This window comes from Heliconius melpomene, chromosome 19 (assembly GCF_056956725.1).
Source record: "Heliconius melpomene rosina isolate 202511_hmr_F chromosome 19, ASM5695672v1, whole genome shotgun sequence".
NCBI lineage: Eukaryota > Metazoa > Arthropoda > Insecta > Lepidoptera > Nymphalidae > Heliconius > Heliconius melpomene.
The window spans coordinates 13,798,795-13,813,366 of record NC_140407.1 but is presented as its reverse complement, the minus strand read 5'-3'; the positions used below and the strand labels follow the sequence as shown (position 1 = coordinate 13,813,366).

General features: G+C 31.0%; 2 protein-coding genes across 2 annotated transcripts in view; one reads left to right on the top strand and one right to left on the bottom strand.

Moving 5' to 3' along the window:
- The first annotated feature begins 118 nt into the window (after nt 1–118).
- On the top strand, nt 119–2,669 carry LOC146528938 (PIH1 domain-containing protein 1-like). Its single transcript, XM_085203843.1, has 5 exons — nt 119–345; nt 441–513; nt 582–1,156; nt 1,364–1,507; nt 1,706–2,669. The coding sequence occupies exons 1-5, from the start codon at nt 277–279 to the stop codon at nt 1,736–1,738; spliced, it is 894 nt and encodes a 297-aa protein (XP_085059969.1). The 5' UTR covers nt 119–276; the 3' UTR covers nt 1,739–2,669.
- The window catches only part of LOC146528937 (endoplasmic reticulum disulfide reductase DNAJC10-like), a 41,693-nt gene continuing 28,974 nt past the window's right edge, over nt 1,854–14,572 (bottom strand). Inside the window, exons 12-27 of the mRNA XM_085203844.1 lie at nt 13,619–13,775; nt 12,887–13,100; nt 12,400–12,512; nt 12,223–12,318; nt 11,612–11,806; nt 10,673–10,861; nt 10,270–10,390; nt 9,009–9,209; nt 8,624–8,730; nt 8,006–8,171; nt 7,434–7,573; nt 6,621–6,745; nt 6,198–6,332; nt 5,693–5,780; nt 3,847–5,191; nt 1,854–3,367 (exon numbers count right to left, since the gene is read on the bottom strand). Coding sequence (XP_085059970.1) covers nt 4,916–5,191; nt 5,693–5,780; nt 6,198–6,332; nt 6,621–6,745; nt 7,434–7,573; nt 8,006–8,171; nt 8,624–8,730; nt 9,009–9,209; nt 10,270–10,390; nt 10,673–10,861; nt 11,612–11,806; nt 12,223–12,318; nt 12,400–12,512; nt 12,887–13,100; nt 13,619–13,775 — 2,323 coding nt within the window. The 3' untranslated portion in view covers nt 1,854–3,367; nt 3,847–4,915. The remainder of the gene's footprint in view (nt 3,368–3,846; nt 5,192–5,692; nt 5,781–6,197; nt 6,333–6,620; nt 6,746–7,433; nt 7,574–8,005; nt 8,172–8,623; nt 8,731–9,008; nt 9,210–10,269; nt 10,391–10,672; nt 10,862–11,611; nt 11,807–12,222; nt 12,319–12,399; nt 12,513–12,886; nt 13,101–13,618; nt 13,776–14,572) is intronic.

The following is a 14,572-nucleotide window of genomic DNA, read 5'->3' as shown; positions in this document are numbered from 1 at the left end:
ACAATTTGACAATTATATTAACGTCAATAATATAAGCCCCAACCATAAGACACAGATTACTAATTAATATCCTGCTTTTATACAGGAAAAGAACTGTCATAATGTCATTTGAGTTTGACATTTCAGTATTTGTATTTTGTACATCCTTGTATGTACTAGTATGTTCTTTGAATTTGTGTTGTAGAAACTAGAAAGGAGTTTTCTATTAATTATACCATTTTACTTTGAATAGAAACGAAATTAGTTTCCATAGTAACACATTATTTACTATAAATAATGAAGAAAAAATCAGTACCACTTGAAATTGACCCTACAATTATGGAGAAAAATATGAGTATAGTTAAGGTATTCATTTATTTATGTAAATATTTTTTTTCATAATGTAACATAATTTACAATACATTTAAAACAAGAAATAAACCCATTTTTTATATTTACAGGAAACTGTCGTAGAAGAATTTAATAAATTACTAGCAGACACAGTTCCTTCACAAGTTGTAAAACCTAGACCAGGTTAGGCTATTATAGAATAAATCCGTAAAATTTTTACGTTTAAACTACATAATAATTATTTTTTTTAGGATTTTGTGTAAAGACATTTACCAAGTCAGATAATAAGAAGGTTTTTGTTAATGTTTGCCTTACTGAGGCAATTCCGTGTCCCAGAGACATCAGCAACGAAGAGTTGATGCAGATATTAAATTCTGAAGATCCATCTAGTTACCGAGTTCCTATGAGTATTGGTGAAGGAAGGACAGAGCAAGATAAATCTGGTTCGCCTGCAACAGTTTATGATGTTGCAATAAACCCAGTTTTTTTTTCTAAAATAGAAAAAGATGATCTCTTTCAAACATTTTTCCTAACAGTTGTATTTGAAGGCTTACAAGATAAATATCAGTTTGAGTTAGATATGCAGAGGTTTACAATACTTAAAAATAGAAAATCTATTGGTACATTGCAATCTCATAGAATTCAAATTAGAGATGTCAAAAAATGTGAAGAAAATATTCGACCACTAATAGAGGAAATACAAAAACCAATCTCTAATAATCCACAAGTTCATGTACCTAAGAAGGAATTCATTTATAGACTAAGGCGGGAACCACCTGCTGGGGAAATAGAATATTTATTAGCAGAATTTATGATACCAGCATCTGTATGTATTTATTCATTTTAAATAAAACAAATTATATTCATATGAAATAAATTAAAGACAAGTGTTAATAAAATTAGGATAAATATCATATGAAAATTAAGATAAATATTTACTATTACCAAAAGTATAAGGTTCAATTCCCAGGACATGCCAATATGTATGTATGTTTTTACATTATTATTTTAATGTTTTTATTCACATTTGCAGGTTGAACTTAAAGATCTAAACTTAGAAATAGGAGAAGATAGATTAGTTTTAGATTCAAAGGGCCTCTTTGAATGTGTGGATTTCTTCCTGCCTTGTAGTATTGATCAAGATGTAGTTGATGCTCAATTGAATAGAAATAAAGATGTAAGTTGTCCATAGACAGAACTTAGTGACATATTATCACTTTATTCTCATCTTATCTTATGAACTGGAGACAATGGATTTTAAGTGGAGAAACTCAATACTGCACATTATTTTAATAGACCAGGAAGGAAGTGGAAATTATTTGAATCCACAATACTTATACATATTTTGTTCTAAAATTTTCATCTAATTTTTCAGATGCTGTATGTGAAGATGCCTGTTATAAATTAACCATATACACAAGGAAAATTCATCTAAAAACAGTAATTGTTTTTTGTCAAGGTCTTATAGTAAACAAAGTCATCAAACAATTGAGTCTTTTAATTAATTAATAAAAAAAATCATATAAGTTAGAACATTTATTTGTAAAATCTAATAGTTATAATTACATATAATATAATATAGTCATATGGAAACTAATAAGGAGATTCAAATTCAAATAAGAGATTAGAAAACGACTATAATAGGAAGTAGTAAAAGTAATACATTAATTAGGGGCCGTTCATAAATTGTGTGTTTTGAACTGTCCTTTATCTTTGTCCTCCACATTTGTGAGACCCAACTACCTAGTGTGACAACATGTATTTTGCAATTTTACAACTAGACATTATTAAATTAAGACAGCAGTTATAAATTTGTATATTATTTTTTAAAATGTCACGTTAATTTAGGACACCTTGTCATATTTCCATTGTCCAGCCAACCACATCCACCCTTGTGAGGTGATTTATGGATGGCTCCTAATCTCGGGAATAATAAATAATAGAAAATTGAATACTGTAGATATGTACAGTCCACGAGGATTAAGCCTAGCTTTGCATTTGTATGAGTGTTCATAAATAGTGAAAATGTGACATACACTTTGTCTAAATATGTTTGTACTGCTTTTTGACAACCTGCCTATACGGGATTGTACTGTTAGCACCGTCAAATATTTAATTCTTAATACTTTAGTTTTATGTAGATTTATTAAAATTAAAGATAGTGTGCACTGTCGCTGTAAACGAATGGAAAAATGCATGTGACATATCCGTGCGTTATTGATAAAATAACGAAAGGATTAATTAGGACACAACAGCTGAGATTAAGGGATGCAATATACGGCGTAGGAAAAACTAACATTTTTTTATTTATTTCTAATAATAAACTTTTTTTTTCTGGCCGTACTTTTATAATTACTCCCACAAATGAAAAAACCCAGGTTAAGCCTTGTGAGCTGTATTTCTTATGGTATATAGGATAAAAATATTGACTTAATTTATCACATAGCTTTTACTTTTATATAATAAATGCAAAATAGTTAAAAAACACAAGCAGATTATTATGTGCTGGTTGTGCAATCATTAATAAAAGATAATAGAATTTAAAATGAAAAAAAATCATTTACTTACAAATAATAGGTAATTTTTTTTAATTTTACTTAGATCTAGGAAATAATGTAATCATTGTTAAATCGATATAGGAATGGTGAATTAACTTATACGAAAATATTACATATAATGAGTTGCATGAAGAACATTATGATTTTAGAAATAACAAGATAATATTCTTCATATACTTATTGAAAACTAAACTCAAAAATGTGTTTTGAATATAAAAATTTAAGACTAATTTAATTAGCACCTTTTTTGAATGGTCTTAACTTTAAAATGTGATGTATAATCGACAAAAACAAATATTTAGGTTAGTTAGCCTTAAATGATTATTTTGATTTACGTTACAATGGCATTCAGAATAGATAGCAGTAATATTTTTTAAAATAGTTAAATATAATATCAAAACATAAGTTTTATCTAATCAATACTTTCAGAGCCTGATTTGAACCCAGTCACTGTAAAAAGCAATTGTCTGAACAATCATGTCAGGGACCACTCACTGTGTGAGTGTGGCCTGGACGAAGGTTCCCCTTCCCATATCCTTTTCACATGTCCAAAGTTAATTCGTCCCTTGTATGATGTCCTTCCTCATATAGTTCCCCGTCCCCTTAATGTTCAGTGTCTGTTAATGTTTGTATATACTCCTTTGTGTAAATTCTTATGTAAATATACTAGATCTAATAATATTATAGTATAAGCTAACAATTTTGTAAAATATAATCTATTACTAACCCTTTATTATGTATATATTGTGTATAATTTTTGTTTATCTTATAGGTGAAGGCAGTATCTTAGCTGGATCTCTTTTTAACGTGCATCTACTATTGCGTAATATTGTCTCTTTACCGTACACTCTCCTTTGTGTGTTTTCCATTCAACGTGACATTGGCGAAGTGATTAGTGCTGAACTGGCACGCTCGGATCGCCATAATTAAAGAACAACAACAACAACTGAACAATCATTGACTGTAAGGTATTACTTATATGTATATTGTATATGTTTAAATTGAAACAGTTTCCACATCTGTTCAAATTCCTAAAAACTGTTTAAATATTTTTTTTAACTACAGTAATTATGTAATTGGGTTGATATTTTTACAGATTTTTAATTTTGCTATTATCTTTCATTTTAAAATAGCTAAAAAATAAAATTATTTAAATTTAAAAACAAGCTTGCGTCGTGAGATTCGTATTTGATTGCGTAGATAAACTAGTAACAAGTTTAGAAGTTACAGTTAGTTTAGTAATCTCAAGTAAAAGATTTAAATCATTTGAATTGTGTAATGACGTTATACTTAAGTTGCAAGTAAAACTTTTAAAGAAACACTTTAAACTTTTAACGCGTTTAAGAACAAAAAAAATGTTTTTAAGAAGATTTTTGTATACTTTTGAACTTTTTGAGTTATGCTCAACAAGTTCATTGAGTGTAATATTATAAGGAATGCACTGAAAAATCTAGTCTTAGTTCCGCCATATTGGATTTAGAATGACGTCGTCATACTACTATTATGCATTGTCATTCAAACTAAACGCTTATACAAAATATGAGCGCAAATTTAATTTGCAAAATTAACAAATAAAGATCGTTCGGGTGGAAATTTGCAACTCAAATTTGGAACAGTTATTTTAACCCGATTGAGGTAAAATTTTATATGAACACCGGGGCAAGACCTATGGACATACATAGGGTATGTTCCGATATACACTGCGAGACCACTGTTCAGTGTTGTTAATGTGGAGAAATTCCTTCGGTTATAGACTGGGAGTATATAGTAGCAGCGCCGTATCCTAGGGAAATATATGACGTGATAAATCGTCGCCATTTTGTACTGCGCTCTCAGTGTTTCAATCGCGTTCAGACATTGAACAGTTTTCACTATTCTTAATAATTAGTATTACGAATACCGGATGTTAAAAATAAATTTATTACGTTAAAAAGTAATTTATATATACGAACGGCCAGGTAGTAACGTCACATCTTAGAATGTTCGCAGTGAATATGGGAACATACCTACAGCTTGTAATAATAAAATTACAATTCATCTCTAAAATTGACATGACTTTTTAGATTCATACCATCAATATCTGAAAACAAATCTTCATTATAACCTCTTAGATGAGGTTTTATATCTCTTACTAATTCTAAATAATGTTTCGGCTGGAAAGGAATAACTCTACTAACAGTATTTTGTTTATTTCTATTGAGATATAGTTTGATAGAAGGATAGCTATTTATGTGTTCGTGTTGACAGAGGCTCCTTTCCGTCATACAATTTACTTTACCAAATTGTATATATCTGCCCAATTGCTGAAATAGATATAAAATTTTATTGTATACTAGTGGATGCGCGCAGCTTCGCCTACTTATTTGCACCCTGTGGGGTGAATTCTAATAAACCATGAAACACGTGTTCAATGAAACATTTCTAAGAGTCTAAATTTTAAACTTTATAAAAATCGATGGCGATGTAAAGATTTTTCCATACAAACTTTCAACCCCTATTTCATCCTTTTAGGGTAAAAAATTTTCAAAATCAGTAGTGGGTGTCCAGATTACGAAAATAAACTGCCCAAATTTTACTTTCAACTGTCCACTCCCTTGAGGGAAGCCAGTTAACAAGCTGGTCTGAGTTGCTCTAACCGTCCAGATGAAACTTTAACGCATCCATTATAAAAATGATAATTCATATATTGATTACAATTGTTTTTTAGCTTCACGTTGTATCCCGCATATAGCTGGTGAGGCAGAGGGAACCCAGTGTTAAGAGTGCGTGTTAAATTATTATCTTAATTAGACAAAAATACTCACAATAGCTACTATAGCGAAATCTGGAAACATTTCATAGCATCGGTAACATCTTGGCGAATGAAAATAGACGAGCCAAGGTTTTTTATTTCTGTATAAATAACAATATTTATTAAATATCCACCATTTTTTTGTATTAGTTTGAAATTATTGGTTTGAATATTAATTAACTTCACGCTGTATCCCGCTTATAGCCAGAGGAACCTGATATGATTACACTCCATTTCGCTTATTTCCGCTGAATGTTCGAGATATTGTTTGTCTTGCTATCAAAAGTAGGAAATGAAATCGAACCCACAATCGTTGAGTTTACAGTACAACGCTCTGACACTTCGCAACGACTGTCTCTAAATTAATTTAATAAAACTTATGTTTCAGGCCCCCATAAATCCGTACCATAAAAATAATTTAGCAATGTACATTATATACATATCATTTTTATAAAAATAATTAGTTTTACTTTTTTTACCCATAGTTTTTTCAAAACAAAAGAGAATCTTTTAATTACCTGCTAGGATTTAACTCGTCAGCTATTGCTGTTTTGGTGAAACTTTGCCAATTTAATTTTAATATTGAATCATCTATATGTTCCAATGCCCATTCCAATATATATGGTGCTTGAGTTAAATGCTGTAAGCTCACTCTGAAAAAATAATATTTTGAAGATATATTTTGTGGTCATAAAAGAAATATTAATATAGTTGATTAAACTCAGTACATTCAGTTATGTTAATATTAATTCAAATTGTTTATTTTTAATATCATGTTCTTTTTTTTAGCTTTATGTCGTATCGCGCATATAGCATGGAAGGGAACGTAGTGTTAAGATACCGTGTTCTCCAAAAAAGTGGAGTGTCTTAACATTAGATTCCTCCTGATTATTATTTTATACCCAAGATAAGGAATGAAGATAAAGTTAATTTCGACTCACGTATAATGATGCCCGGATGCTACGGGATAAAGACGAGCCGTTGGAGATCTCACATTGTTGCAAAAACCGCCGCCATATTTAGCACAGTCTAATGCACCAACCCGAATGAAATCCAGAGGACGAAGCTAAGAATATTAAATTACTTGTTATTATTATTTTTTTTATTATAAACAAATTTAAAAGCAGTATGTACACAAGTAATAGTAAGCCAACTTGGGCAGTTGCCCAAACTGAGTTATCGGCTCGGAAAAGGAAATAAATCATTTATGGTTCTAAGTAAGTATGTCTCAATAATAGTATTCCGCAATGTGTTTTATATTTGTGAACAGCCTGCAGAAATTTAAAGTAACTGTAAGAACAACGAATGATTTTCATATTGTCCAAGAATAATATTTGAAGGATAAAAATCTTTAATTAAGGTCATTTCAATTTTATGCACAACAGCTTAAGAAAAAAAAATTGGAATCTCAATATTGAAAAGAGCACCTATTAAATTTCTTGCTGGCTCTTCTCAGCAGAACTGCCTTCCAAGTCGGTAGTAGCGACAATTAATTCGGCAATTACGGTTAATTGGGCAACAAATGTGCTTGTAAATGTCGACGTAAATAAAGAATATTTCGAATTTAAATTGTATTTGACCTGGTTGAGTTAGCCTAGGTGAGTCAGTTGAACTATTAACACTAATATGTATTTGATTAATGTATAGGCGTGTGGTGTGTGTGTGTTGTCAATGTATAGGCGTGTGGTGTGTGTGTGTGTGTACAGTGTGTTTATCAAATCTTAGCAACATTGAAGTAGTGCATAAATACTCACCCGGCGTGCGACGAGGCGCCACTCGTGCAACAGTTGGCGGCACGCGTGGTCACAGGCGGCGGGCAGGTATGCCACCAGCCACGTGTGCTCGCGCGACGGGTCGAGCACTTCCAACGCCTGCGAGTCCGTCAGCTCCATGTCTGCGGAAATCCTCTAAGCGTTTCAGAGGGTCTTTGACCGAGCCCTGTCGTATTGGTCAAGGACACTCGGGATTAGCCCTTGCACAGTAAAGACCATTCCAGGTCAACAGCAGTTTTAGTTTATCACATTCTCATGGATTCACCATATCAGGGGTCTGTGATCCAACTGTAGGTTTAAATGCGTTCTAACCCAACGATTGACATATTTTTTTTTAAGTGCCGTCTTAATGAATTATAATATAAGAGAAAAAAATAGAAGCCATCACACTTGATAAAAACGTACGGTAACGTACGGTGTAATCAGAGTCCTTGAATGGATTCCAAGCCACGCTGCGTTAAAAATTTAAAATATTTTTTAAACACATATATAAGCCACTCTATCCTTCAAATGTATGTAATATATACAATCAACTATATAAAAAAAACACTAACCAGCACTTTCTCTAATGAGCTGTACAAATTCCACTATTTCATCTTTATCGGCGTCTCCGCTGTACGTATGTCTGTTTGTACCATTTTGAAATACTATAGTAGGTTGATTGTGTGCGACGAGGCGACAAAGAGAATCTGAGTTTAATGTACACGACATTATGCCGAACTGGAAAGCAAAAAAAAAATTTATAGCTTCACGCTGTAACACGCATATAGCAGAGAAGGCAGAGGGAACCTAGTGTTAAGACACTCCGTTCCTCACGCACCACACAATTTTAGAGACATCAGTGTTGTGGAGCAGCGGCTTAGTGTATGACTGTAAGCGCGACAGCAGTGGGTTTGATCGGCTAGGTGAATCATTTCGGTGAAGTTAATTATTGTCAATTCCACTCTTTGGTGATAAAATATAGAGCAGCGTTGAATTAGGCCTCTCAACACGCAATGTGTCGTAAATTTGGTAATATACTTAACACTAGATTCCCTCTGCCTACTCTGCTACGAGCGAGATGCAGAATGAAAATAAAAAATATAACTAAAATAAATAGCGTTCATAATAATAAAAAAATATTTGTATAAACTTATTAAATACAAGTAAAAGCTAGGGTAACATACTCTTACATTAATATCAACGCCGACCAGCTCCAAGCACGCCTGGGCAAAGGGCTCTTCGTAGTGATCCCATATAACTTGATAGGGAACTACGATAAGAATCCACGCATTCATATCTGGAAACAAAAAATACTAATTTAAAAAAAAGGCTAAAATGTTACTTAGTCAATTTTTATTTATGTATTCATATATAAAGCAAATACTTTAAATACAACACCTAAAGGAATAGAACGAGTTCGGCGGAAAGGGGGGTACGGAGTGTCTTAACATTAAGTTCCCTGTGATATATGCGGGATACAGTGTGAAGCTGAGAAAAAAAAAAAACAAAATTTGTAGTTAACAAGCCTTTCCAAGTAAGCTGTAAATTACAACTTATCCATAAATAAAAACTCACCTCCACCATAGATCCTCTTGAAGTCAGTCACAGACAATGAGTGCAACGGCTTGGCTCTCGCGGCAACTTGAAGTGCGCTGTAAGTGGGCGTGCCATAGAACCTTTGATAAGCCCCGCCCACTTTAAGTACCGCCCACACTGGAACTTCTTCTACTTGCAATGAGTGGCATAATTCGAGCAAGTCTTCGCAGTTTATTTCACCTGAATTATATAATAATAATGTGTAACAAGCATATTCAGATAGGGTCATCCACGAAGACGTGCCCTCATAGGTGTATTTAGAGATATTTTCCAGAAGGGGCTAGATTAAAGTTAACTGTTATAAACTATAATCTAGCCCCTTTACACTGTAAAATTTTTCATGGTATTTTTTTTCTAGTAGTTTTAAATACGCAGCTGATTTAGCATGTTAGCCGAAGTCCACACGCGTTACGTAAGGTATCAAACGTTTATATACGTATAATAGTCATTATTGAATAAATACCAATAAATATAATACCATATTTTATTAAATATACACATAATATAATAAGAACACTAACATGTTTGGGGTTGTTACTATTATGGGATAGGCACGGACCACTTAATTAATTTCCCACTACCTATGTCCCATTATTTTCCTTAATTGCTTATTAATGTTTTAATAATTGCAATTAAGCAAAATATTGCTGAAATTGCAATTATTAAATAAGCAATATTTTGTTTTTTTGCAATTATAGAATATCTCTAGCATATTAGCTTTATTGTTACGTAATCTATATACGTAACTAGCGGCCCGCTCGCGGTTTCACCCGTGTGAACAATGTTATTATTATTTTCTGTTTCTATGGCTACGTCCTAGTGACGTCTATGCAAAATTTGAGACTCCTAGCATTTGTAGTAACGAAGTTTCATACAAACTTTCGACGCCAAAAACAACCCCTTAGAAGTCGAATATTGCAAATTCCCGTCTTAGCGAGCACCTATGTCCTATAAATAACTCCTATGCAAAATTTGTGATTCCTAGTACATGTAGTTTCTGAGATTTCGTGATGGGTGAGTGACCTTTCGATTTTATATATATAGATAAAACCGTAACTAATCGGTGCCTGTCCATGGAAGACATAGATAAAAATTGTTATTGAAGCCCTTTAATAATGTAATGAAACCTAATACTATTATTTTTAAATTTTTTGTCTGTTTCTATATGCGTTTGTCTTTATTGCATACGAATCTCAGAAATCGCTTAACCAAAACAAACTTAAACAATAATTAAACTTACCAATGTTCATATCAGGCAAATTAACTTTCATTTGTTGCAAAAGTAGCTTATCGTCACCGCCTTCGGTGAAATAAATAACCCAAGGCTTATCTTTGCCAGCACGTAAGTCATTTCTTATTTTCTGTAATAGTAAAATTATATATTGAGGTGGTTGTGGTGCACAGCGATGGTTGTGGGCTCTATTCTCACTAAAGGAAGTGAAATATAATATATTTTTCTTCCCCACTCTGGTAACAAGGAAAAGTTCCAACACTCAACAAACAATGCCTAAAAAATTCTGCGAAAAATGGGGAACAGAGTGTCTCAACACTAGTTTCCCAGATTCCCTTCCGCCTACTCTGCTATGTACGGGATACAGCGTAAAGGCAAGAAAATATTATACCATTTAATATATCAAAGTTACCTTTAGCTTTTCCAATCCTATATTTTCTATCTTAGGCAGCATATCAACAATTTCACTTAAAATACTCTTTTCGTCAGTACTTTGTATTTCTTTATTTATATTTTTATACTTGAAAACAATAACTGTATCTAAATTATTACTTAATCTAGGTCGTATGTGTGCAGCTGTTGCAACTGATGCTAGTCCTTTCTGTAGACAAAATTATCATAAACACCAAAATAATAATAATTGGATTTTTGTTTTAAAATCTAATAAAACTTTACAAACATTTGCTCAGCGAATCTTTTTATATACAAACATACAAAGTACATATAATATGATATAGATGAGTTTGTTCACTCAACATGCGATTTTCGAAAATTCGGCGCAAAGTGGGGAAAGAAGTGTCTTAACACTAGGTTCCCTCTGGCTACCCTGCTATGTATGGGAACTTTTTAGAAATAATGTTAGTAGTTAATGTTTCTCTGCCATTTTCAAAATAACAGTTTTTTTAAGTGCATAGTTACTTAAACCATACTAAACCATATTTTTTAAAGTTTTTGTCTGTCTGTATTTCTGTTTATCCCTACTAATCTCAGGTATAGCTAATTCAATTTTATGAGACTTTCCCTGAAAAATAGAGAGGGGTTATCAAACAACATTTAGGCTTCTTTTTATCCCGGAATTACTGCGGGATAGGGATTTAAGTGGGAAAAACGGCGGTTATCTTGTACCTTCCGATTATTTAGATAAATATGAAATAACTAAACATTTTACTACAACAATTTTTGCGAGCACAAAATCATATAAAATATCAAAATATAAATTATGATTTATTAAGTGAATAACAGTATAGATAACTATTAAAATTATCAATCAATTTTCCCTAAATACACTTAAATAATACTAAAATATTCATACTTTGTGGTAGTATTAAATATTTTGAATCATTTTACTTACAAGATGGTAAGCTATTCGCAATAGCATATTTTCATGCAAACTGTCATCCAATATGTAAACCATAGGTTTATCGATATTCCTTATATGAGCAATAGTAGGAATATCCACCTTATTTCTTATAAATTTTGTTACAAAATCTTCTAACGCTTCAAATGTATGAGCACCTCTGTAATATAGGTAGTTGCTTTGTTTTCCCTGAAACAATATATTTTTAACATTTTGTTGTTCATTTTAGTTAGCACACTTAGTAAAGATAAGTAATTACAAAAATGTATAAAAAATTGGATTGTAGTGTGATTTAAATACGCGGTTCTTAGAAACTACCCAAGTGGGTGGTTCGGCAGTTTCCAAGAGTTATTTACAACATTTAAATTTTATACATATTAAAAAGCATATTTTCATTTGTTTAGCATTACGCTGAATTCCTTATATACCAGGGTTAACAGAGAGAATCTTCTTTTAAGACATCACTTGATGTGTTGAGGGGAACACAACACCACACGGGAACATAAAAATTAAAAAAAATAATTTACCAAGTGGGTATCGAATCCACAACCATCATGCTTTCAAACCTGCTGTATATTTATCTATGTTGTAAAAAGCATACTTACATTAGGATAAAACAAAAGTGTGGGATAGCTGCCAATCCTCATTGTATTATAGCAAAATGAATTATAATATTTACAATTAACTGCACCCACTTTTATCTGAAATATATATAAAATAAAAAAGTTAAATTTTGCAGAAAACATTTTAAAATAATGTATCTTCCACTATAAGTGACTTACAACTCCTTTGTAAATTTCCGCAAGTCTTTTCCACTTGTCTGCCAAATTTTGACATGGTGGACAAAAAGGAGAGTAAAAGTTTATAAAATATAAACCATTATCTAAATATGTATCTGAAATATAAAAGCTATATTTAAACATTTGATGATTTACTATATGTTTGTTATTTAAATTTTAAAAATTAACAATCAGGTGCTGTCTTATAGTATCACAATAGCCTCCATATAAATGTGATACCTCAATATATATGTATTGTATGCTACATGTATGTATGCACAGGAGTGTAAGCACGCAACACGACAATTGTGAGTACAATTCCTACTCAGAACAATAAATTTTTAATATTTTTGTTTCCCTGCTCAGGTAAAGCAGTGTGGTGAGTTTCCCTACTCAACATGCTCTCGAAAACTCAGCAGAAAGTGGGAAATAGAAATATTTAATAATAATGGATGTCCTAATACCAGATTCACTATCATAAAATACTTACAAAAGCTTTTCCCGGATAATGTTTCTACAAACAGATCATCATGGTATAGACCATTGTAATACAAATTATTGTACTCAGCTTGAGAATGATGGTCATATTTCTTAGTGTAAGATTGTTGAGATCCATATAAATCATATTGATGTCTTTTTTGTGGGTCTTTTAATGTCTCATATGCCTCGGTTATTTCAAGAAATCTTTTTTGCTCATTAGCATCCTGAAAAATGGTTATAGTTATCGTGTATGATTTTATGTGTCATATTTATTCAATGTCATTTTCACTCAAAATTTTTACACTACATTGTTATGTATTTCCAGTTTCAATGGATCACTTTGGAATGAAGACACTGCATTTATTGGTGCAACTCAACCTCACATTTTATCAATCAGAGCAGGGAAAAGCAACATGCAATATTTTTAACTTTGCCTAGATTCATGTGTGGAAAAAATGTGAAACTAAAAAAATAATAATAATATTTATATCTTTAATGTTTGTATTAAATTTAAAAGTAGGAACATGTGTAGCAACTCTATTGACCTTAATATTCACCCACTCACTACCCACACAAAACTTCCAACACATGCTGATTACGACACACTATGTCTGAATTTTATGTATCTTAAATTAGAAGTAAGTTTTCTAAATAAAAATGAAATATTTAATTTAAGATACTATTATGTAACAAAATAATAGTGATATAGAAATTATTAAATATATTTGTATATAATACTTACTGGATTTTTATCAGGATGTAATTTTACTGCCAATTTTTTATATGCTTGCTTTATCTCTTGTGTAGATGCTTGTTTAGATACCCCCAATAACTCATAGTATGATACATCACTTAAAACACTTTGAAGCAGTACAAATGTAATGAAAAATAATTTGAGCCTAAAATAATATTTTAAATAGAGTTTTACCTTAATAATAACAATAAAAAAATAAATATTCATTAAAAAAAATATAATATTTTTCCATGATTAATGAAGGATGATAAGTCTTTCATCTTTCATAAAAACTAATTGAGTGTTAAACACAACAAGTATTATTACTTAGATTATTGTAATAATTTTTTTAAAAATTTTACACTTACATTTTCGCCTTTTAAGTGTAAGTAGAAGCGGACTTAATATATATATATTTTTATTGAAAAGAAATATCGTAATTTTTTTGTATAACAAACATGCCTATTCGTTTTATTCTTTTTTATTAATATAATCGTAATTAACTCTTATTGGGGGGTTATGTTTATACTTTCGTACATAAATTTCATGTTTACTTTCAAATTTACTTGACATTTGAAGTGTTGCTAGAGCGAGGTAAAAATTTAAATAGAATATCAGTATGGTAAACATTACGTCTAAGTAAAAATAGCTTATATTTTTGTAATTTAAGATATATTATGAATATAAAAATATATTTAATTGCGTAGTAAATGTAAAATCAGTATTAATTAAACAATATAAATGGTCATTCTCATTCAGTTAATATCTACAAAAAAATCTATTGACCCCATTTTGTACTAGATATTTGTCTTAATTTATTGACGCTTAAAAGAAAATAAGGTAATATAAAAAAATATATCTTGTTTTCATTAAAAGCAAATACTTCTGTGTTTTATTCCCAGCTAAATAATATATTTATCCATTCATTTGAGTTTTAAATTAAGCTTCCAATGGTGATAGATA